The sequence below is a fragment of the Apostichopus japonicus genome, chromosome 1 (assembly GCF_037975245.1).
Source record: "Apostichopus japonicus isolate 1M-3 chromosome 1, ASM3797524v1, whole genome shotgun sequence".
Classification (NCBI taxonomy): Eukaryota; Metazoa; Echinodermata; class Holothuroidea; order Aspidochirotida; family Stichopodidae; genus Apostichopus; species Apostichopus japonicus.
The window spans coordinates 21,329,101-21,354,922 of NC_092561.1; the positions used below are offsets into that span (position 1 = coordinate 21,329,101).

Genomic DNA, 25,822 nt, shown 5'->3' on the forward strand with positions numbered 1-25,822 from the left:
ATATTGTTCAGTTAAAATAGACCATTCATATACTTATCAGTCAAAATACTGTTCCCTTGAATCTTTGCTTTCCCATTATTGTTGGCATTCATGTTTTCTCTGAATTTTTATGTGTGAAACAATCTCTTAATGGTCAGAGAGAAACACTTGCATGAAATGAAATGTCCAAAATCCAAACATGTGCATTAGGACCTTAAGAAGTCAAAACAATGGATCTTTTTGTGGACCACTACAGTCCATTTCCTGTCTAGAAAGCTGTCAATTGTTACTCATTGTTTGTGGTCATGGCAATATGCAAATTGTAATCTTGGCACTTTTATAAATAGATGAAGCAATGGACTAGAATAGTTTCCACCAAATGGGGTGCCAGTCACAGAAAAAACAGTATCTAATTTTCTCACAGAAACAGATATCTCTTGTCACCATGAAAGTTCCTAAAAGTTCATGAAAAACCTAAATCATTAAGTGTTCTAATGAACATTCAATTCCATTTTAAAGGATAGATAAAAGATAGATAAGAAGTTTCTTCCACTTCTGGAAAGATGCAATGTTTTTTTTTTTTTTACAGATAATATTGCAGTGTAAAAATTTGTTACCAAATAATGAATAATAAAAGACAATTCTACAGTAAATCCTGATAGTAGTGTTACTACAACAATTAAATAATCTTTTTATTCAGTATAAAGTATGAGATTTGTGAAATGTAGCTTCCCGTTTAACTGAAACAAACTTCATAGGTAGTATGCAGTATTTTTCCAGCAAACAAATTTACATACTGTATCAAGCTTGTCAACAACTATATTGTAGTTATTTTATTAAAGAATGTAGATTACACCACTTCAAGTCATATTTAATCTCATAAATGGGGTCTTAATTTCACCTTCTTTATAATATGCGTATACCTCACCTAAGATTTGCTCCTTGTTTCATACTTCTACTTCTTATTAATGATTTTCTTTTGTGTAATGAAAAAATCCGGTTCCGGCCGGATTTCATGTACTATCCGGCAAAATCCGGTTCCGGCCGGATCCAAAAATTTGGATCCGGTGCATCCCTAATTTTGACAGAGTTTTGTAATTTTGACGAATTGTTGCATCTCATGAAAACGTGAATGCGATATGTCTCTTCTACGCTTCCGTACACAAGTCGTTTTACGAGGACACTGGCAGCAGACTAACAAATACTAAATAGGACATAACATCAACGTAAACTGGTGTGGCCGTATGGAACGCAATGTTCCATACGGCTGGACGTTTGTTGGAGGATAAAATAAATTAATCTAAACCTCTGAGGAAAGTGAATTTCATTCCAAAATATATTTTTTTCGCTTGAAAATGAATTTACATAGCTGAAATTACACCACATCATAAATGGCACCATGTCCTACAGTACATCTTATATATAGTGAAATGATGTTAATTGCTTCCAAAAGGGTACATGATATGGACGTAAACTAAGTTGTATCAAACGTTTGAGATAAAACGGGGGAATTTGCGAAAAACAAAAGTTTGAATTAGACCATACTGAACTTTTATCTTCGAGATGATACTTAATGTTTTAAGATAATATTGGTCTGATACGGGACTCGAAATGGGATATGAAATATTCACAATATTTAGATTAGGAGTAGGGGGGGGGGGGTAGAGGGTTGGGATTCGGGTAGAATTTGACAAAAACAAGTTTTGAAGAGGAAAGTGGAATGAAAGGCATCTACCAGTAGGCCAAATACTAACGGTAAGCTGAGTAGCCTGGTAAAGTTGTCAAAACATATTTCTTACTTGTAACTCAAAATGCTATCAGTTATACAGGGAGTTAAAATGCTTGACTGACCGTGATTTTATGATTAAGTGTTAAACATAGCAAGATGATTAATTCCACAAAAGTAGGCTTTGCAGCAACATGTTGAACTTCTCACTTATTTGATCTATAAGGAATTGTCATTTTGTTGCAAATTATAAAACCGAGCAATTAATAACTTGTTGAAAATTGTTACCATGTATTGAAAAGAGTTTAGCACTTTGACGGCACCTTATCGCTTCCATACTGATGAATTACGCTAACAATCAACTACCTGCAGCCTAACTATTTGTAAAGGGAAAGATTGAAAATATTAAACTAGATAAGATTTGGTTATCATTTGATACTCTCCAGATGGTATAGGTCCTAGCACAAAGGTCGTGTATAGTGTGTCTGTATTTCGGTCACGTCGCCTGGACTCACAAATAGGCGAAACTATATGCGAAAGATACTAGAACGCGATAAGCCGCATTTATTATATTACACTCTCATATGCATGGCCCAAAACTTTTGTCTAATATTGACGCACAAAGGTTGGACTAAATTGGCTAATATTTGCATCAGGTATAACGGATGTTTCACTTTGTAACACCCACCTATAGCTAACGTAGCCTATACCAAACTTGGACATCAGCAAAGGCAGATATTAAGATAATACAAAGAATATACACGGTAAGTCTTTAACACCGTCACACAATATAGGGGGGAAAACGATATTTGTTCATTTGCAATTTTCTATATAGTTTTTACAACAGACTGGACGCCGTTTGCGTTAAGCAAAATAGGGGGGAAATAGTGTTTATATATAATTGCGTTGTCGTTTTGTCTTCATTGCATAAGTATCATGCATATTACAGTCATAGCAGCTGATTGTGTATAAAGAATAATCTGAACAATTTTCACTCCAACCAAGTAAAGCAATGCCCTGTGTAAAATATGTGGAGTTATATTGCACCATTTCACTTATAATAATCCATATGCACTTAACCTAGTCACCGTCCAGCCACCCCCCCCCCGGCCCCACTCTCTTTGAATAGATTCTTTACACAACATTGTGTTTAACGTTCTTCATTTAGCTATACAAGACAGACAGAATTAAAAAATACTCGTAGCCGCTTTTGATACATTAACTGATTTTTTTCCCTTTTGTTATTCAGAGATGGCGGACAGTAAGCAAGTGAAGGACCTAAATGATAACTTCCTCCAATGCTCGATATGTATGGACGGCTACAAAAATCCCCGGATGTTACCATGCATACATAGTTTCTGTTTGCAATGCTTGGAAAAGCGAAACGTTGGTCTGCAAAATCAACCGTTTTCGTGTCCAAAATGTCGGAAACCGACAACTTTACCAGAAAATGGCGTTAAAGATCTACCGAGGAATTTTCTGTTGGTGAGCCTCATGGAGAGGTTAAACATGGCGGACTCGCCAAGTGCGTCATCTTCTTTAAGAATTTGTCATTTCTGCCAAGGTAGCGAAGGTATTCAACTATGCCTAGATTGCAAGTTTCATATCTGTTCAACGTGCAAAAAGGTTCATGACCAAATACCGGATACCGGAGATCACACCGTAATCCCGATTGACAAACTTGCCGATGCCAAATTTATGACGGAAATACTCGCTACACAAATACCGCGGTGTCCTGATCACGTGAAGGAGAAACTGCGGTTTTTCTGTACATCGTGTAGTAAGCTTGTTTGTCGAGATTGTACGATCATCGATCACCGAGGTCACGAGTGCATTGAAGCTGAGAAGAGGTTTGACATTGTCAAGGGGACGTTGGAGGCAGCCCTGAGAGGCAGCGAGGATGAAGCCAAGTCGGTCCGCCAGATTAATGTCAAAGTCACCGCAGCTACAGAAAATGTTGACAAACACGTCAAAGATGCTAAAAGGGAAGTTGACGAGCAGTACAACAAATTAAGCCAAAAACTGAAATCCGACCGAGATGCATTGAAGCACCAGTTGGATGAGATCGGAAGGAAAGAGTGTGTTAGCTTCGTGAAGAGCAAGGATGAAGTTGCAAACTGGATGGATGCGACGAAGAACACTCAAACGGTGACGCAAATGATGCTGGAAGCAAATAACCGATGGGGTATGATTGAGATGGAGAAATACATACTTGATGCCTTCAAGAAGTCTTCCGAAGAGGAGAAGAGTTTGGAGCGGCCGCCGGTTGAACGTAAAAATGTGACCAGATTCAATATCATTACCACACGCAACAATAACGGTGACGGGGCTGGTAAGGAAGGGTCCGCAATCACGAAACGTAACATGATAGGTACAATGGACTGCGGAATCCGAGCCTCGTCAGGCAAAGCAATCAAAAACTGGAAGTTGAAGCTTGACGATCGTTACTAACATGCTAAAGTATATGATTATTTAGGGCCTACACATTGAGAGACAGTTTGGTTAAGGCGATTGAATATGTTAGTTATGCGTAATATAAGAGCAACCACTTTGAAATGTTAAAAAATTACAACTTACCGTAGTAATTAAAGGATTAACTCCCAACTTATTTGAATGGTTTCTCGCATGGATATGGTCTCATGCATTCTTATCAAATTTTTTATTTTCGTTTATGATATTTCAGTTCTGTCACTTTGCTGTTGTTGTTTTTGAAACATAATGTTGACCCTTAGAGTAATTTACCATGCGTGTTATTATCATGTTCATGGCGGTGACCACTGTGACCGGAAGGCATTGTCACGTGATAGTTTAGATACTGGTTATCTTATATTAAACCTGAGCCTCGATGGGTATACTATTGCTTGTTTACAGTTTATGATGCATGTTCAAGTAAAAATAAAATAGTCCAATTAAAGAAAAAGCAAATTGTCAGTTCCAGATATCGAGGGTAGGTGAGAGTAAGGGTGGGGTTGGAAAGGGGAATTCGCCCGACCCTGACCACCATAATCGAAAATACCCGCCGCTGAACGTAGAATACTTTATATACTGATGATGGGGTCAGTCTGTTAGAGCAGACAAAATCTTCCTTAGCAACGCACCACCGTACTATTAATATCTTTATCTCATGTGGTGAAGGAGGGACGGGAATAGGGAGGGCGCTAGACCTCTCACAATAACTTATATCACGTTGCGTCGGATCAAATGTCGAATGTCACCATGTAGGAATTAAACCAGAAGCCTCTAGCTTCCACATTTTGGATGATTAACAGTAACAAAACCAGACACCAAAACTGCAGTGTGGTTTCGTTGAGGCTACATGAATATTCTTATATGAATGTGATATATTAGGCTGTAGGGTATAGCCACGATGAACAACATACCTCATTCTAAGTAATACAGCAAAACACATTGAAATATGACAATCATTATTCACATTGGCAGCTGATGATCGACCGAGATGGAAACTTTTCTTATATCAGCATACCAATTGATCTGTACCAAAGACAACAGGCTTCTTCTACTCAACGTGGTACACCTACAAGTCGTACATAAAGCCATTCTTAACAATCTAACTAGGCGACAGTTAATTTTCGTAAAAGGCCCCTGGTTATTTCCCCAACGTTACTACATCCAAACCTGAAGTTTGCACTGAATCTCGAAAAGTGCTAAATATGACTGAAAACTTCAACAACGGAAGCAAAGATATAATACCGAAGATTCACAATGATATCGATCTTTCCATGCAGTAGCAACGTTTTGTACTATACAACGTTCATTACACACCTGTGTGCATAGGCATGTATGCAGCTACGTACATGGCTACTCTAAAAGTTACCGACACAATTGTGGACAGTCTATAGACGAAATATCCATCACTTCAGAGGAGGAAGTACATACAGATGGTGAAGATGATGATGATATTGATGAATCTGATGATAAAGATGATGAAAAAGATGATGAAAAAGATGATGATGATGATGATGATGATGATGATGATGATGATGATGATGATGATGATGATGATGATGATGATGATGATGATGATGATGATGATGATGATGACGATGACGATGACGATGACGATGACGATGACGATGACGATGACGATGACGATGATGATGATGATGATGATGATACCGATGATGATGATTACGATGATGACGACGACGATGAATTACAGTGAGATGTGGCCATAGGCGTAGGAGCCCAATTTGATTTGGGGGGGGGGGCTGTAACGACTTGCCCGAAAAATATAACCACAGTTTTTCGCGCGCTCTGCGCGCGTTCGGCAACATCTTAATTGTGTATGAAATATACAGTAGGCATGTATCAGTTACATCGCATGTCAATTAAATACAATCATTTGCCTTTTTACTGCCATTCCATATTGGTTATCATTTCTCGGGAAGTCGTTGCAATAATATTGATAATAATAAAATAAGTTTAACCATTGCAAAACACATTGCAATTTATTTTTCTTTCAGTAGGTGCCCGAAAAATTCTCAGCATATTGCCAGAATTTTCACAAAAATCTTTGATTGGGAGGGGGGGGGTGGGGCTGCAGCACCCCAGCCTCCCGTCTCCTACGCCTATGGATGTGGCCGCAATAGGTTTTCCAGAATCTGATATAGAAAGTGAACTTGAGACACGTCAACCAAGAAGGGATATAAGACAAAAACATCAAAGATCATACAACAAATGGAACAACAAGATTTCTTATTCACACTGCAGCCTGAGATTAATTAAGCAATTCCTACAGACCAAAACCATCCCTGGTAAAATGGTCGGAGAGCTTCCGAAGAAACGAAGTAGAGGTTTACTATAAAACAAATCCTGGGGAAAGACATAAAAAACAAAGTACACAATATATGAATCGGCCAGAGAAGTCCAAAATGATGTAACAAGGTTTCAACGCTACTTTGAGAAGATGGTGACATAACCTTCTACCAATGACTGCGGGGACGAGGGAGGGGAGGGCGCTAGGGGATTTAGCCATTTGTCATTAATACGTCACTTTTTTTCCTCAAAAAATGATAGAAGTATATTTTGAACCAATTGGGCCGATCCATGATGCCCCCCCCCCCATACCCCCACTTCAATATTTCCCATATTTGCCTTACGTACATCTTTTCAATTAAAACTGTACTGCCATACCGTACGTGTACCCTCACAGTTTAACCACAGTTATACAAGGGAGCAGAGTAGCAGCTCCCTGGTTATACAACTACCCTTGGTTAACCTTATAAGGTTATACTACTACCCTTGGTTAACCTTATAAGGTTAAGAAACACCGCTTTTCTGCAGAATATGTTGAAAGCCTCAGTTTCGCAGTAATGTGACATTGACCGTGCACAAGCGCTGAGCAACTATATATTGCAAAGTCGGCAAAAACTAGTGTGTTGAGCAAAGTTCGTACTGATCTGATGCTACGAAGAAGTTACGCAGAGGTGGTTTCGTCGAAAAAAAAAGAGGTTAGCTGACTAATTATAGACGTACCAACTTATCCTCTGGCACGATGGTTTCATCATAAATTGATATGGATCATGGATGCAGGGGCGGCGATCTGTTTCAAATATTGGGGGGACATTTGCTTGGATGCAGGGGAATTACTATCTAAGCGGAGCGCCACCATTGGTTGGCGCGCAGCGTACAAGAAAATTTCTGGTTTTGATAGCCCCCCAGATCACCGGAAATGGCACTTCTCGGGCTTGAAAATGACCAACCAGATGTACACTTTTACATGAGAACCAAGTTTTTCCTAATAGTTTTTTTTTTCATTCATAACCTTTTTTCAAGATTGTCACCAGCCACACATCATGTTCGACCTCATTGCATCTCCTGTGGATCATTGCTTTTGTAGGTAACTACTCCCCACAATACCCGTCAGCCCCACTTTTCAAGGTTTGAAGCCCATTATTTGTTCAGAATTTGAATAATAAATTCATTTCAAAACATACCCATAATGTTGCACAAAATTTCATCTATGGAAAACCAATATAGAAAAACCCCCTCAACCCCTAACAGACCGGTCAAAATTGCACGAGTAGAGTATGATGAAGAATGTTGGTCAAGGAATTTTCGAAAATTCAGACATAGTTAAATTATTGGTGTTAAAACCTCTTATAACGGCAACTATAAAACTTCGATATCATAGAAAATACCCCCAAAAATATGCTCGAGGGGGAGGGCGGTCTCCACCCATCATCCCCCTCCCTTGGCTACGCACCTGCGGTTAGAAATCTTGTAGGAAACAGGCCAAATGGAAACCCAGTGGACCCAAATCGATGTGGATCATATATATGATTGTACGTACTTACACTCATGCACAAGAGGCAAACCAAATTTCATTACGGATGCGGTGCGTCTAGAGCTATTCATTTCGAAAAAAAAGTAAAAACTACTTTCGGTCATATATAGTTACAAATTGTGACACGGTTTGACAGGCCCCCTGTGAGGAATTTGCCAAGGGAGGGGCAAAGCTTGCAATGTACCCCGACTTTCTAAGCGTAGCGCCACCATGCATAAGTTGGCGCGAAGCGCAAAAGAAAATTTTCGCCGAAAATGCCTCCCAGATCGCTGGAAATGGCACTTCCCAGGCCTTGTAAGTTACATCTAAGCATTTTCTATTTTGAAATTACTAGCAATATAAAAAAAATTACAAAACATATGCTAAAAAAAAACGATGCCACCAAATATTGGGGGGATATTAGATACTATATCCCCCACCTAAAATATTGGGGGGACATGTCCCCCCGTCCCCCCCCCCCCCATGATCGCCGCCCATGCATGGATGTAATAAGACTTGCAGGAAATATAGGCATAGCTACCAACAAAAAAAAAGAAGAAAAAGCAAGACACTGTAGTACGGTACTACTACTAGAGCCTAGAGGTACTTATAATACTGTGACTACTTGTATAAGTGTATTATTGTAATGATGCATGCCTGAGTGCATTCCCTAATTTCCAGGTGCTCACTACTATTATGTAATAATAGGGACATACTGTAGCATGCAGCCTCAAGAGAGTGACTGTAAATATATTCAGTTGCACACAGACCTCCTTCCTGTCAAGTTGTATATTTTTCTCTTATATTCAAGTTAAGAGTTTCAGTTACAGCTAACCTGCCACGCCCTACCTACAACTCCACTCCATGATGGCGTAGTTGGCAGGACATTTTTGGACCCAGTTTCATGTGAGTTAAACTTTAAGTCTTTGGTCAGTGTGAGATGGACACTAATTTTCTTTTTACTGTTGTTTTCCTGGAAGACCATTGCCCTCTAGTATGAGCTACAATAGGCGTAGTTAGTGTATGTAAACTATATAGTGTACCCCTTCAGCAAAATACAACAGTAGGGTTATGTCCCTTCCCCTATATAGAAGCCTGTAGGCCTAGTGGTCACAACTTTATGTTATACTATTGTACTGCCTACAACAAAACGCAGCCTATACAAATAGTTAGGCCTTAATCAACAATTTAATAATACCTATTAAGGGAAAATACAACACTACAACAAAACGATATAAATTACTAGGCCTACAGCCTACGAGACTAGCATTTGTGCTATAGTGGCTATGCAGTTCTATCCTGGAAGTGGAACTGTTTGGCCTAACCTATAGGTGCTAAATGTGAACAAACAGTGTAGTGTTTGTCAATAAACATACTTGTGAATTCAGCAAATTGATTAAAAATGTATTAAATATTAACAAAATGTATTAAAAATAAAATGTATCGAATGCAGTTCTGTTCAAGGACCTGGACATACAATTGAGGATATGATTTTTGTAGAATTAGAGGTAGTCTGCTAGATCTCTTCAAAAAAGACTTCTCTGTAGTAATTCTTTACTTTACCACATGTGTGAAATTTATGCAAAATCCAGTCAAATTAAGCCCTAATTCTTTGTGTGGACATGTAACACTCTCTCAAAGACTTGCAAACATTGCCGCATTATAAGTTAACCTTTTGACGTTGAGTTGCAGTTAGTTTTCGGGTCAAACTTCAACGATTTCATCATATTTATTAAACAATCCCAGAAGTAAGCCTGATGCCAGAGAACTCTCATGTGAAGTTTTTTGAGAAATATGTCTATTTGGTAATGTAAAAGATGATCGCTTTCCGCGCAGGCCGGCCAATGAGGGGCAAATTAACATGAGCATGGCAAGCCAATACACGTAGCTCACTGTACAGAACCTTTAAAGGGTGTGAAGACTCGCGCAAAAAGAAACGTCCGGTAATCTGACCTAGTTTCGATTGAGGTTTAACAGAAGTGTTAGACACCACCATCGATCCCAGAAAGTACACACACAGCTTGCTACCCTCGGTAATTAGACACTAGTGTACACTGAGTCAGTATACATATACAGCTGCGGTCAATACGCACAGCACAGTGTATAAACGATACAGCAATGGACATCTCAGGTCCAGCTAAAGATTACAAGGTATCACGTTTCATAGCGACACGAACAAAACGTCACTTGCAAGCAACAGAAAGTTAACTTTTTCAGATGGCCGCACACGGTTTGGGCCGAGTCTTCAATGCCTTTAAGCGCCAGATTCAGCTAAACTTTTTACTTAACCATTAAGACTGGGCCGGGTTGAGACTGCGGGAGCAGATGAGCGGGAGCAGGAGCAGAGCGGGAGCAGAAGAAGTAAAATGAAAGAGTAACAGTTTTCTTCAGTTGCATTGCTAACCTGTTGAATGTAAGCATAATCAAAATCTCATACTTTGTTTTAATTTGATGTACAAATTAGTCAATTGAACTTTATGCCAGATTCTGAAGCAAAAGAGACAGATCCCTTGACATCAATAAAAACTGGAAGTCAACAGTGAGTTCCTTTACTGGTGTGACGTTTGAACATGATTAACAACATGATTAAATAAAAGAAGAATATTTTACCAAACATTGGAACATTTTAGCACTGCGCCCTGGCTCCGCCCCCCCCATCCCACCACTTTTTGAATGTACCACCTAGAAATTTTAGCAACTGACATGTGATCTGAACAGAGATTATGGGTATTGAGTAACTCATCATTAGTCATGGCTGAGAATGGTACTACGTGCAATTGAACTTTAAATGTAAACTTTAAACCTTTAAAATGTAAGCTTTAAATTATGAGAAACCACTTATAATGTGCTTATTTTACAGAAGGGAATATTACTCAACCCATATTGTTAACATGTAGTGTGATATTGAAATCCTTCAATATGGTAGATTTCAACCCTACTTGCCCACCACAAATCATTCATTTACCCCCCCCCCCCCCCCCCAGTATAGAGCAAGTTGTAGAGGGTAACCCTTTTAAATCCAAAAAGACAATCCAAGTGACATTCATTCGGTCATGTTTTTGTTATGACTTTAATATTTTAATCTTAATACTGTAATTTATGTATTATACTGTCATACGTGATCACTAAGTTAGCTGAAAACATGTGATAATCATTATTCTTATCATATTGATTGGCCGTGGTTGTGTGCATCTTTAGAGGTAAAGTTGAGAATTTTGGTCAGCTTTCCCAAGTCTAACACCCTCTGCTTTGTTTTCAGATGGTTCAGTGTGAATTTGATGTTATTTTCACTATTTGTATAGTTATAAACTAAATCAATGTATCCTCTTTATCCATGGTGTTTTATTTTTCTTAGTATCATTCATTAAGGAACAATGGACCTCTGGTGCATTGGAGAAGACTGTACTGGAGGAGGTGGAGAGGGTCCAGTCGGCTGGCTTCCCCCGTGGAGCAGGGGGCTTCTCCGCCTTCCACATGGAGATGGTGGACTCGGCCTTGGCCAGATATGGGAGCAGGCGGTCCACTGCCCTTATCGACGAGGGAGTGCGGCTGTGGCTGTCGCTGACGATGGCAGAGGGCCGTCTGTGGTCGTCGCAGCTCCTGCACTACCGGGCCAAGGCCGACATCATCACCTTCGTGGGAGCACGGCTGATGGGTCAGTTTATCGGTATGTGAGATATCACTTTACATTGACTTACCTTCTGTAGCTGAAAGATGCTAGTTATTGATTGATTGATTTTTTTTGGGGAGGGGGGAGGGGGGACAGGGCAAAAAGGGTGGGTCAATTGTAGGTTGGGGAGGGAGGGTGAAGATGATGTTAAATGTTCAGTTAAAAGGGTAAAGTGTCTTTGTTTTGGTCATGTTCCTATGATAGTGTCATGGGTAGAGAGCACATCTAATTAACCAGCCAATTCAGGGCATACATCCCTCCCTTTAACCATCCAGATATTCAAAGTTTTGTAGGATATCAATAACCATAGTGGATTATCTTTCGATGAAGGTGAAACTTACATTGTTTTGACTCAGCATATGATAGATCAGAAAATGTTAACCTTACTTTTCTTTCTCTTTTTTTCCACAGAAAGACGCAGGGTAAGTTACAAGATTTGGTGGTGACGGGGCAGCCAGTGTGGGAAGAAAACTAAGGAATTCACAAAATAAAAGCAGTTTTGAAGAAAACATTATACAGATTATATCTGTCTAGAAATTCTGATATTCATCCTGCCGCAGGATTTATTCTGTTGGATAAATTCGGTTTTGTTGTTCCTTTGTCTTAACATTATACAACATCTCGATGAATATTTTATCACACATTACGTACCTTAATTCTTCCCTTTCTTGTTTCAGAAAAAAATGCTATTTTTCTTTCAGTTAATGGAATGAAATTTTATTATGTTACTGGAAAGAGGGAGCGACAGCTCTCAAACGTCCTACGAAGACGAAGACGAATACGAAGACGATGACGAAGACGAAGACGATGATGATGACAATGACAAAGACGAAGTTGAGGACTCGGAGGAGGAACAAAAGACAGAGGTCTCAGACGGTCTCACCATCATTGAAGATGACACGGACTTACCAGTGAGTGCCCTTTTTTAACTTTAGCCGAGTCAGGCACCATTTGTATTTAAATCTGAAAACAAAAGTTAATGTAAAATGATATGTTATACATAGTTCAGGTGCATAGTCAGTTTCTTGATTGGGGGAGGGGGCCATTCGGACTGACAAGCTTCCTAATCTCATCCATGAATGGTATCATTCACAGACAGGCTGTGTCGTCGGTGAGAGACCGTTTGAGGACCGGACGATAGAAGATATAGAAAATGACAGAGTAAGTAAAATGAAAGAGTGATATTTTTCTTCAATTGTATTGCTTTATATATATTTAGGTATATATATATATTTATATATTTTTTAAATTTTTTAAAATATTTATTTATATATTTTATAAGTTTATTTAAATATATATATATATTTATATATATCTATATATATAAACCTACATATATATATATATATATATATATATTTATATATACATATATAAATGTGTGTGTGTGTCATAAGACGTAAGACGTAGCTATTAAAAACTGTCGTTATCACTCAAATTTGTCTTCATAATCTGAATAGATTTCAAAATTGTTAGCTATTCCACATTGTTCCCCTTCCAGGCGATGGACATACTGAAGAGTCTGGGGACGGAGGCCGCAGAGTCCGACACTTCCAGGCCTCTTTTCAGCGACCACGAATCGGTACTTAGCACACATTTGCCTTACTCATAAGGGTATGGGCCATTTCAGTTGGTAGGGTGGAGGGGTCAAAAACAGCTATGTCAGAATCTTGGCTGATTCTCACATTCCATGCCAATACGTTCAGAATAACCAAATATCTGGCTAATAAAAATATCATTTATATATATATATTCTTTGCACATTTATATTCCTCAGGTTGATGAGCTGGAAGTGAAGGAAGAGAGAAATGACCGGGACGATGCGGCGATGGAACAAGACCGGGATGGCGATGACGAATGGACAGGAGGAGAGGACAGGGATGGGGATGACGAGGGGACAGGAGGAGAGGACAGGGATGGGGATGACGAGGGGACAGGAGGAGAGGACAGGGATGGGGATGACAAAGGACCGGACGTGGACAGGGATGGGGATGACGAGGGGACAGGACTAGCTAGCCGGGCGAAACGTCCTCGCCTTGGGGAACCGGTAAATATAATTCATTCATTTACCTTTATGCTACTTTGATTTCCTGCTGAATAAACATTTCTCTTTCATTTTAAACACAGAAACGGAAACCAAGGCAATGTCCTCTTTGTGAGGGTATGTTCGTCCGGCTGGCGACGCACCTGAAGGACAGCCACAACGTGGCCATGAACAGGGACAACCGACTCCTGAACCAAGCCCGCACCCAGTAAGTCTTTTTATCGACACAAGTTGGTTCAAATTTTATCCTTGCTTATGTCGAGGTGTAGTATTTGAACAAATATCAGCTGATGTAGGAGACGTGAAAAGTAATTGTAACACTGCAAATGAATAACTGGATATGTATGTGCATCGGTCTGGCTTCTTCACAAATCATAAATCAATAGACACACTATTTAAGTGAGTGCATTTTTACTTTCAACAGAAAAGTCCAAAGGAGTGGGAAGGGAAAGGGGGCAGAAGGGAGGACCCTCCGTGATTGTCCGGTCCCTGGCTGCCCGTCAACGGCACTCCTGAGGATCGACCAGCACCTCAGGAGGTGCCATGGTTTCGAAGTAAGTGTCCACTATTCCAATCCATCTGCTTTTTGCAAACGTTATTTCGTATTAGTGACTTCACTAATTGTCTTTAAAATTCTGTAATATGCAAATGAGATACCAAAACAAACAGAAAGGTTGGTACCACTTCATCTTTGAATTAGTAGGCTCCACGGTCTAAAACAGCATCGGACTCACCATACTTTCTCGGGAGGGGTCTTGAATACATTACAACTGAAATGGGGAAGACTAACCTACTCCCCTTCAACAGGCTTCCAGTCCATGATAGGGGGAATGAAACCATGTGTAAATTCAAGAGGGAAAGGATCCTGCCCATCATCTCATCGTTTCCCGCCAAAATTTTTTGTCTGTTCTTTGCCATTCATGAAGGTCGCAAGTTCCACAATTGTCGGCTACATGCCAGAAGTTCCACAATTGCTGGCCACAGGGTCAAAGGTTCCAAGCATTAGCAAGTCGGGTGAGCATTATTAAGTATTGTTATACATGACATTGTAATACATGCTTTCCTGTTTTTCTTTTTCTCAGAAATCCAGCCAAGAATATATGCTTTGGCTGGCGGCAGCCAGGGCTACCGTGCCGGAAACTGACCCCCCTTCCCCCGAGAAAGCAAAGCCTTCGGCCCACTCAAAAATTCCTAAGAAGTTGGATGACAAGGCGGTTTTAGGTATAAACTACATGCTACGATATTCTTTGTTATCCATCCTACCATGCAGGTATTCACACAATGCGAAAGTATCACATATTAATGTTATTGTGAGATACTGATGAGCTGCGCTTTTAAGGGTAGATATGTCCATACAGCAAGCATTATTTCTTTTTACAAAAGATTTTTGACAGCAATAAATATATCTTCGTACGAATGTCTTGTTTACAGGCCCTCCTATTCTAATTATGAGTTAACTTTTCTTGTTACACAGACAGGTTCCTGAGCTACGAGGCCGCCATGGTTGGGGGTACTGGCCCCAACCTAAAGCAGGCAGAGCAGCACCGCCGGCAAGTGGAGATACTGCTCCAGAGACTGGAGGTTAATTCCATTGCCGGTCTGGTCGACCCGCTGTCAGTACAGAGGTAGGTCTTATCCGGTTTAATTATGGCCACAGTTTGAGTCGAAAATTCGAATACAACACTAGATTTTCTCGAATTGTCAGAAATATGTTATATAGTGGCTCACCTATGCCGTCCAAACATCAAGATAAAAACTCAAGAAGGGATGAAAGTTGGAAACATTCACAGCAAATCCAGATATGTATCACCTCACTGTCGTTGTAAAGGCCAGTTTACTGTCACGAAGAAGTGTGAAAACATAATTTGTTAATTTCAGTATAATTGATAGAAATGTATTCGACCAAATGCTCTAACACCATTCCAAAGTATCGATTCGTTCTTCTCTTACGCATACGTATCTTTTCATATTTTTTTCTAACTCAGGACTGCAAATCTTCTCCGGGAAGACAAGAAGGCAGTCGCTTCCTCAGACTAAACGAGGCTGTGTCCAGGTCCGCCGGTGTAAAGCCCAAGGCCGCAAAGCGGACGGACCTGGCGGCAGAGCAGTTTCAGGTAGCCTTGCGCCCGGAGATAGATCGCCATGGCAGGAAAATTGCAAGCCAGATCAAAGGTAAGTTCCCTTCATATCTCTTACTTTGGGAACGAGGCTCCATATGTCATATTGGGCAGACCGTTCAGTCAATCTCAAATTTTCTGCACCCCCCACCTTCTCTTCTGTTGGTGGCAGGTGAAATCTTAGGGGGGTTAAGAATTTTTGCAAAACATTATATATTTTTAACAAATAAGTGGATGTATACCTTGAATAATCTTGATGAATTAAATTTTGGAAAACCCCTTTTGCATGCTCCTTAGGAAAAGCTGTTCCCCCTCCAGCCTCTCTGAGTGGGGCAAATCTTAGCATGATAGCAAATGGAATGAAAAAAATGATGGGCGTCTCAATATTGAACTTCCTTTTCTCTTACACAGACACGCACTCAGCAACAACGAGCCACCCCAGCTGCCAAATTTTCAGATGTTGCCGGCCCCTCTGGACTTCCGCGGGTAGGTTTGTCATATTTCTGATCCTATTTTTCACAATGTCGTGTATTACGTTGATCGAGACTGTTTTTGTTAAGCCAGACGAGATCAAAAGTTCAACCCTATTGCTTTTATGTGGAATAATCTTGCCCTTGAAATTCATGCAGGCACGTCACTACGATAAAACTTGCCGAGCATTTTACACTTGCTGAAAGGGGTCTTGCGCCACTGAATCTTCGATACTTGTAGTTCGACTCAACAGATTGACATGTAAATATTGGCGTTATAATCTCTGACTCGTTGTTGGTTTTCCTTGATTACAGCCGACTCCTTCAGCCTCTCACCCAGGAACTCCTCCCAAGCGGCAGATGTCTTCAGATGAAGACGAACTGCCAGAGGTAATTTTTTATCTTCATAACCCCCTGAGATTGACAGGACTGACACAACCAAAGCCTTAAGAGGTCAATTATGTTACATTAATCCATTAATGGTCCTGTCACGTGTCATTGCCACGACCGAAATATAAAAAAAAGTGCACACTGACAAAATATGTTTAACATACACTTAAATGATATATGTACATACTGAATGTATCCTTTCTTAGAAAGCCACATTCTTAACGACTCTTTTTACGTTTCTATTTATTTTCTAGTTTGTTCCGCCAACGCCCCTAAGGAGACTGGTAAGTAAAAGTTTCAAGTATATGTACATCAGTATAAAAAGATATGACATATCAAAATAGGAGTCAAAAGCAAATTCACTGAAATAAATTGAGATATAAGTTAGAGCTAGGATTGACAATGACTGAAATTTGTTTAACCGCACCGTGAATACAAAAACCCTATAGACAAACCAATTCGAGTGTCGAGTAGTTCTCGATCTGGATGCATTGGCCCTATTTCTCACATTGTACGTAGTCTTTGGAGACGTTATTTCACCTCGGGCTCGTTGCTGAATGGGTGTACTTTGTTAGCTCTGTCAAGTTTCTTAGCTTCCCTTTCAAATTCATCTTTAGTCTCATTGCTAACCCTTGCTTAATAATGATATTTAAATCCCAATATCATAATGCTACCTCTGATTTGAAGCTACAAGGATTAATATACTAATTTAATCTGTATTTTTTTCTTTTCAGCCCACTTACACCACTGATGTCGAGGATGCACCTCCAGTTGCTGCACCGCCCACTCGAGTCAGGGCCTTATATTTCAGGACTCCGATGTATCTATGCTGCTACATCTCTATCGAGAAACTGTAAAAAAATCGAATAAAAAAATCACGAAAAAAGATGTAGTTAGAAAGATGCATCGGGAGAATGCCCACCTGGCCGGATGGACGGTGCAGCAGCTTTATGACAAGCTCAGGAAGCTCCTCGAAAAGGAAGAGGACAAGAACTTCCATGGCGATCCTAAATAGGTAGGTTAGCGAATGTTCCTTTGCACAACACTAAAAAGTTATTATTACTATTTCAAGCTGTCACTCAACTACAGGGATGGGTGTCGGTGTGGCAATCTAATGTTTGTTTGTTTTGCTTACAGATGCCCCCATGTATTCTTAATGAACTGTTGTACTCCCCACCCCCTCCCCTTTGAAATGTATGGTGCTGCTTAAGGTTTGCATTGCCTACTCTGTCTTCCAATACATCCACAATGAAGTAGTATCATGGCCCTCTAACTCCATAACATTTTCTTGCATTTTGTTTTTGCAGGACTCAACAAACTCTGAGGCACCAAGGATCGGATTGGAAGTCCTCTTCCTTTTGGAGGAGGGGGGATAGTGGGGAGCTTGCATATTTCAATCTCCACCGCGGGGGCAGGGGGTTGTTAATTTTAATAATGGTACATTATAACCTATCTGATTCTACATGGTTTATTTATGGGTGTGATGATTATGCTGTTCACGCTATTAGTACATTGTTAAATATTATAATTGAGAAATTCACTCTCTTCACCACAGGGTGGTGGGCAGGTGCAGAGGGTTGTGAATCTGATTCTACATGGTTGATTTGTTGGTGTAATGTTCATGCTGTTCACACTGTTTGTACATAATACTTTATTTTATTATCATGCTGTGGTGACGATAATTAAATAACTTATTATATATTAATAACTATTTATGATGTATATTTAAATTAAGCAACATTCACAACCAACTGGAGTTGTTTCAATAACATTATCTGTATAAACATTTCTAGCTTTTTATTTTTATTAGCTTTTTTATGTATTATAATATATTTACCATCGAAAAGATTGAGTTTGTCTTATTATTGGTATTTCATAGTCTTTTCATTCACTACTTTGTGAGCACTAATAGGTCTCTCTGAGCAAGATGGCACCATATTTTGTCAGCAGCTAGATTAGTCGACTTGGGCCCCAATATGTTCTCTTTGCCTTACCCACCCTCACCCTATTACCCATATCCCCTTAGTATAAATGTTGGTGGGATCACTGGTTTAAATCTAGCATCAGTGGGTTGGGAGGGGCACCCTTATCTAGCTGCCTGGGCCCTACAATCCTACCCCCACCCACCCCACCACCAACCCCCTCCCTCATTATATGCTGCGTTCGCAGGATGGGGTGCAGTTTTAATCTTTTTCATTTTGAGGAGAACTGATATACCAAGGCCTTCAATAACCTCTACCCTTGTAGTGGTCAATGATAAGGGTGAATGAAACCAACGTGTAAATTCAATACGAAATGGATTCTACCGCACCCTCTCTACATTTCCCGTCTAAAAGCGAGGGTCCAAAGTTCCACAATTGTCGACCACAGAGCCAAAAGTTCCACAATTGTTGGCTGGTCGATTTGTGTCACAGAATGTGCATTGTATTATCACGGCAACCCCCAGCCCCCGCTAATATCTGTATTGATACTAAATTAAGCTTCCAAAATATGTGCCCGTCTTCCACACCTATCATTTTGTCCAATTAAAAGAAATTGTATATTTATATACATTTAGCTAGCCCGTAGGAGCCTTGCCAAGCAAGCTTTTTCACCCTATCATCACCAGCCCCTGCTTGTATGATGTGTTCTGCGTATGAGTGTGTGTATACTGATCCTACAAAATTAAGATATGTTTTAGAACTTTTGGTGTATCATCAAACGATAAAGGGGGATCTATACTCAACTTACACGTAGGTATGGAGTATATGATGTAAATAAGACGAGCTCTTTCCTTCTTCATGAGTGTAATGAGAAGGGGCAGGTGGAAATCCACCCCTACAGGATTTGCTTTAGGGATAGAGAAGCGCATACACCCCCTCCCGGTGATTGTGCTGTTTAGCTCACAAGCACTCTAGCCACCGGGTTCCTAATCCTACTGAGCCACCGCTCCCCACATTACTTTGATTGCAGGGTTTGGTGCTTCTTTTTTTCTTTTCTTTCTTGCAAAGGGAGGGGTCGGGAATGGCTTTCAGTCATGTTGGGATTAAAAAGAAGAATATAAAAACACGTAAGAGATTAGGCAAAGACTAATCTACCGCCCCTCGGTAGGCTATACCCTTTAAGTAGTCCTTCCAGTCAATGATAAGGGTGTATGAAATCGACGTGTCAATTCAATACGAAAAGGATTCTGCCGCACCCGCAATACATTTCCCCGCCTAAAAGCGAAGGTCCGAAGTTCCACAATTGTTGGCCACAGAGCCAAAAGTTCCACAATTGTTGGCTGGTCAATTTGTGTCGCAGAATATGCATTGTATGTTCACGGCAACCCCCAGCCCCCGCTTACATCTGTATTGATGCTAAGCTTCCAACATATGTGCCCGTCTTCCACGGCCTATCAGTTTGTTCAATTAAAAGAAATTGTATTTTTATATGCATTGAGCTTGCCCACAGGAACCTTGTCAAGCAAGCTTTTTCATCCTATAATCATCAGCCCCCGCTTGTATGATGTGTTCCCTTACCGAAATCCCATATCTGGGCCAGATACAACTTTATCTGGTTGATATAAAGAAAATCCAGATAATCCAGTTATATCTGGCTCTATATATGGCCAGATAAATCTTTATCTGCATATCTGGAATAACTGTATGTGAGGGGGTTATGTCGATCAAATAGGAAATAAGTGGCCAAAACTGGACTAGCAGTGAGAGTAACTTTCCAGCGTGATCAGTTATCTCTGTTCTGGTACGGAGACCTATACAGAGAGTAAGACACACGCAAAATATAAACACAGAACTCAACTGGATTTGAATATAGTAGAAATATCTAATGTGCATGCACATTACACATTTTTACTATACCTTACCAAAACATTTGCGAACTGATATTTAATACATGTACTTTCAAATTTTGGGCCCAACATCGCACGGCTTACCACTAGTACACTTAAAAATAATTCTTTAAGGTTGAATTCTTTATTCTTTTTTGGTCCTGTAGATGTTGATACTAAATTGCGTTGTGATATTCTGTTATTTAATATATTTGCTTTTATAAATAAGTTTCAGGAGGGCGATATATGTTCCATTCAGAAGTTCTGTTATGGTATCCAGTTTGTCAATATTGGTACGACTGTTGTACATTACTAAATTATATGATATATCAGATTTAAGTTTAAAAAAAATTACTCTAATTTTGACTTTCAGAAACGTCTCACGAACCCCCTGGGATGGACTCACGCACCCCCTGGAGTTCATGCACCCCAGTTAGGGAACCCCTGCTTTATGGGAACTATAAAGGAACGCTGATGTACTATTTCGTAAGCACGCCACCATTTGTAGGAACTAGAAAAAAACACTATGGTACTATCAGAGTCGTATACCGCTCAGAGTACTATTTCGTAAGCACGCCATCACTTATATATCAGCTGTAACTACGATCGAAATCTGGTCGAACGTAAATAGAATTGGCAGTGTCGGTAAGTGTCAGATTCGAGGAACCTCGGAACAACTGTAACTACATATACTATTGGTACGCAGGCCAGCTGTTTGCCCTCCGTTTGCTTGTGTTAACTTGAAAATTGTAAGTGTTGTTTCATTTCTTCATTCCATGAGATTTTTAATGGTTTTGGTTTTCTCTTTCGAGCTTTCTGCTGTCCTGGTACCAGTCGGTACGCTAGGTACCCATTTCAGCATCTAACAGCTGTACAACACCAGACGAAGGTCTTAGGGGAGTTGCTCTGGACTTGATCAAATCGTTTCACTTGAAGTAGAAACAATTAAACTTCATTAAGTTGGTTCAATATTGTGAAGTAAATTGAAGAATGAATAGAAAAATATCAACAAAAACATTGAAAATTGAGCCCCAATTGTAAGGCATTCTAATTTGCAAACTGCAGCCCAATATTGCATACCTCTCAGACTCAGTAGCCTAGGTAGCTAGCCTACACTAGGCTACAATAGTACAATGGATCAAGTCCAAAGTTTGTAACTTGCTTTATAGGGAAGTTAGGCCTGTGTAAAAGTAAGTTGGCCTGACGTTTCCATCCTAGCAGGATCTTCTTTAAAGGCTAAATGACAAGGAAGTTAGGCCTATATAACTACATAAAAGCTATTCCCATTAGTAATATTATATAGCAATGCCTGTTTGGGACTATAGATATTCTTCATATCATTATTTGTGTTTCTTATAATTGCTGTCACGTAATTTTTGTTGTTCTTTTTCAATTCTTACAGTATGTGTTCCCTTATCAATTCTTGGTATCATTAAACTTAGGGGCTGTTTTGTGTTCATCATTTCCTGCATGTTGTTGGCATGCAATGGTCCCGTCAAGGTTACTGTATGTTTAGCACAGCCAGTATGCCACCTTAACATATTCAATCGTGTGACCATAGGCACTTCCAACTTGTTCCTACTTAATATACAAGAATAATTGGACAATGGAATGTAATTTATCAACAAAGATTGACTGATGAAATTGTTGATTTGCCAAGCAGACTTGGCCACCATTACTTTCCCAAAGTGTGAGGTGCTGTGAGGTTATAATCCAACCTTTCCCTTTCAAAATAAGTTTAGAGTTCATAACATTGGAAAGGCCTTTTGCTTACTGTATGGCTACTTCACTAAATAATATTGCAATAATCTGAATGTTTTGGAAGATATGTTTCTCTAGTGTTAGTTTTAAGCCTCTGAATTATCTCAGTTTAGTTAAATGAATCTATGAGTTAGGAAGCCACGCATTGGAGTTCTTGAAACGTGATCATCTACAGGTGAGATAATTGTTTAAGAAAACTGGATGAATCTTTAAATCAAGGGGACTTTCTTGATGACAGTTCAAACAATTACATCGCTGCAAGTTTTTTTTGGTTCCAACTTCTGCCGTTGGGAATGCCACTCAACTTAGCCATTGGACCGATGAGAGCTAATTGCACATTCTGCTTATGATGCTTGTCGCTAACTATAATTTTCTAAATTATTCTAATTAAAAAGAACTGAGTATTTTCACACCAAATTGATATACTACTGTAGTTTCGGACAAAGATAAAAAACTGAATGTCGTGAAGGAACAGGGATGTAAGGAATCTGTATACAATAACACAAAGGGATAGTGTTTGCTACAAGCTTGCACAATTGAGTAGACCTTTTCGTTCATGTGCCTTCACAAAATGCACTTATCTCATGTACAAAGTTTAGACAAAGTTTTAATATATTCAATATTTGAACGTTATATTTTCCTTGCACTGCATATTTGCACAGTGTCAGTTTGGCCGTGTCTGGCCATTAGTTCTGATCAATAGTGTGGTGAAAGATACACAGTAAGTGTGCAATGCACAGTAAGTGGTACTGTGACTAGTCCATTGGTATATATGCAATGGGAATGTCATGTATTTGTTCTTAGTTCCCCATTTACCTTCCATTTGAGACAATAAATTATCAGTTCGGGGGACATTATTACTAGTACAGTTTTTTTTCTGGAGAATTCTGAAACAATCAGTACTGTAGTATTTAGGCTATGTGAGCAGATAAACATGAACACGTAGGTGAGAGTCTACTGTACAACATAAGATGTTTAGGCTATGTGAGCAGAGAAATATGAACACATAGGTGAGAGTCTACTGTACAGCATAAGATGTTTAGGCTAAGTGAGCAGAGAAACATGAACACATAGGTGAGAGTCTACTGTACAACAAAGGTTTTTCGGCTATGTGAGCATATGAACATGAACGCATAGGTACGAGTGTTTACTGTACGACATAAGATGTTTAGGCTATGTGAGCAGAGAAATGTGAACGCATAGGTGAGGGTCTACTGTATTGCAAAGGTTTTTTCGTCCTTGTGAGCAGAGAAACATGAACACATAGGTGAGAGTCTACTGTACAACAAAGGTTTTTCGGCTATGTGAGCAGAGAAACATGAACGCATATGTACGAGTGTCTACTGTAAAACATAAGATGTTTAGGCTATGTGAGCAGAGAAACATGAACACATAGGTGAGAGTCTACTGTACAACAAAGGTTTTGAATGTAACTTAAAATATCTTTGGGTACAGGTATGAAAACTGACTATAACATATACATGTACTGTGTGTGTGTGCAATTGTATAGCAGAAAGTTGACCATCTTGCTATATAACTACAGTATATATGTTATTATATTGTTTATATGCTATATGCTATGCATATCAGATCTATTGTTTCCTGTTGCATTAAATATAAATGACATTGACAAAATTTGACAGGTCAATAGTCTGCCAATGTGGTGAAACCTCAAGCCTTTACTGTATGCGTTACCCCTTTGACTTACAGTTGTCTTGTCAATTCAGTCTTATAAAGCAAACAGATCATTGTTTGGTTTGTTGACAATTCAACCTTCAACCTGTATTGTGTGAATATTATGAGTAATGGTACAGACATTCATTATCATGAGTATTATGGTGTTTGTCTAGATTTGAGTATACATGCTACTGTACAGTCTAGTTCGATACTGAACTTGTTTGTTTGCTCGTTGCAAGTCATGCAAATAAAACCACTCAAGGTTCACTTTTAGGGGATTCTTGATCTGTTTGCGAACAATGGATTAAATAGAACCCTGGTAATGACCACATTTAATATGACCTAACACTTTGCGCATGATTCTACCTTTACTGTGTAGTAATATATAAAGCACCAAATTGACCAGTATTTTTTAGGTTGCCTAGTTTTCATGAGAAAAATTAATGATTGAAACCATTTTGTGAATGTCTGATGGCCAGTGTCTCTAGTCTCTACAAATATTAATACTTTAATGCAACATATATTGTACATTCATACTGTATACATGTACACACATAGCACAGCACTGTACAACAATTTTTTTGCTTCAGCCGTTTTTTTTCTTCTTCACTGTAACAAATTTCCTCTGTTGCAATAATGCAGACTTTACATATTTCTAGCCACCTATGTTTATTGTTTTTACTAGATGTCACTTTAACATATGATTTTTGGAATTTAATCTGACTCTGGTTCGCAGAGTGTAGTTATAGTCCCATCATTTTCAAGATCGTAGAGTTATCTCTTACAACGAGAGGGAATCCTACAACTCCATCTAGAATTACTCACTCACTCAGTCCCATGACTGTGAAGTCGTCGGGGGGACATAACGGTTGCAGCTGACATCGTCCTCCATGCAGATCTGTTAGCAGCAGTGGCGAGCAGGTCTGGCATGTCCAAGCCGGTCCAGTCCTTCACGTTGTCGGACCAATTTCTCCTCTGACGTCCACGTCCATCTAGAATACATCGCCTTTACTCTGTTTATATGAACCATGTTCAAGAATTTGGCAAATTTATGAGATTTTGAGATCCTACCAGTGGAAGCCCCATTGTCAAACAACAACAATAATAATAATAACAATCAGCAGTTATTTGTACGACACTTAAGCAACCACAAATGTGGGAGAAACCTGCAAGGGCTTATGAATTACAACTTACACGTCGGGTGGCTTCCAACTCTACATTTTAACTCTAATTAGGAATCTTTTCAATTTAGAAAGTCATTTCACATGGGAAAACCATAGATTGCGATTGGATGAAAACCAAACACACTATGACCCGGCCGGGGATCGAACCCGGAACCTCCCGATTGCTTAAGCGTCATTGCTTCAAATGCCACTGCCTTTATCCACTCGGCCACAGCACAGAATCTTCTGGATAATTTATTGGAAAACATTCTTCTAATTGTCCCTGTCTGACATTAACTATTGTATTTTTAATATCAACCTTGTGACATGATAAAATGTCAGCATGCACTTGTTGACTTTTGACAAGTAACACACATTACCCAGTAAATATTTGCTATTAATACTACTGTATGTATGTACATGTTCATTACTATGTATGTACAGTACTATAGGTAAACATTCATGAAGTGCAAGGCACAAAAATTCCATTTTATTGTTTGACGAGATAAAATAGGTTCAATTGAGTGAAGGTAATTGACAGAAATGGACAAAAATCGCGGACTTTCATTGGTTGTGGCATTGTGGCTTCATTGTAAAGTACTGTACTTGCTATAGTTGATTATTTTATCAGTTTTACCTAATTTTTGAGAAAAAAAAATAAACAGAATTTTTTTCAGCCCAAAAAATGAACAGATTTTTCCATCAATATTTAGGTGTAGAATAGGGGAAAA

The 25,822-nt window shown here is 39.4% G+C and overlaps 5 protein-coding genes across 6 annotated transcripts in view; all 5 read left to right on the forward strand.

Annotated features, from left to right (window-relative positions):
* The window catches only part of LOC139971430 (E3 ubiquitin-protein ligase TRIM56-like), a 73,226-nt gene extending 67,912 nt beyond the window's left edge, over positions 1-5,314 (forward strand). Inside the window, exons 1-2 of one of the 2 annotated variants that reach the window (XM_071977897.1) lie at positions 2,449-2,469; positions 2,955-5,314. In XM_071977897.1, coding sequence (XP_071833998.1) covers positions 2,957-4,156 — 1,200 coding nt within the window. In that variant the 5' untranslated portion in view covers positions 2,449-2,469; positions 2,955-2,956 and the 3' untranslated portion in view covers positions 4,157-5,314. Of the gene's footprint in view, positions 1-2,448; positions 2,470-2,954 lie in introns of those variants that run through there. The other variant, XM_071977886.1, reaches the window with a different exon arrangement.
* Positions 5,315-8,662: 3,348 nt separating this feature from the next.
* On the forward strand, positions 8,663-12,373 carry LOC139971588 (uncharacterized). The gene is made up of 3 exons (XM_071978211.1): positions 8,663-8,897; positions 11,347-11,658; positions 12,073-12,373. The coding sequence occupies exons 2-3, from the start codon at positions 11,366-11,368 to the stop codon at positions 12,134-12,136; spliced, it is 357 nt and encodes a 118-aa protein (XP_071834312.1). The 5' UTR covers positions 8,663-8,897; positions 11,347-11,365; the 3' UTR covers positions 12,137-12,373.
* Positions 12,374-12,383: 10 nt separating this feature from the next.
* LOC139972278 (uncharacterized) lies at positions 12,384-15,819 on the forward strand. The gene is made up of 9 exons (XM_071979188.1): positions 12,384-12,572; positions 12,757-12,822; positions 13,163-13,243; positions 13,439-13,708; positions 13,789-13,913; positions 14,130-14,259; positions 14,788-14,926; positions 15,180-15,330; positions 15,691-15,819. Exons 1-9 carry the CDS (start codon positions 12,384-12,386, stop codon positions 15,740-15,742), a joined length of 1,203 nt encoding a protein of 400 aa, XP_071835289.1. The 3' UTR covers positions 15,743-15,819.
* On the forward strand, positions 15,736-18,124 carry LOC139971598 (uncharacterized). The gene is made up of 6 exons (XM_071978223.1): positions 15,736-15,877; positions 16,234-16,308; positions 16,608-16,682; positions 16,937-16,966; positions 17,417-17,697; positions 17,990-18,124. The coding sequence occupies exons 1-5, from the start codon at positions 15,848-15,850 to the stop codon at positions 17,537-17,539; spliced, it is 333 nt and encodes a 110-aa protein (XP_071834324.1). The 5' UTR covers positions 15,736-15,847; the 3' UTR covers positions 17,540-17,697; positions 17,990-18,124.
* A 2,955-nt stretch (positions 18,125-21,079) lies between these two features.
* LOC139971606 (guanine nucleotide exchange factor for Rab-3A-like) overlaps positions 21,080-25,822 on the forward strand; it is a 29,120-nt gene continuing 24,377 nt past the window's right edge. The window contains exon 1 of the mRNA XM_071978243.1: positions 21,080-21,239. The gene's annotated coding sequence lies outside the window, so the exon portion shown is untranslated. The remainder of the gene's footprint in view (positions 21,240-25,822) is intronic.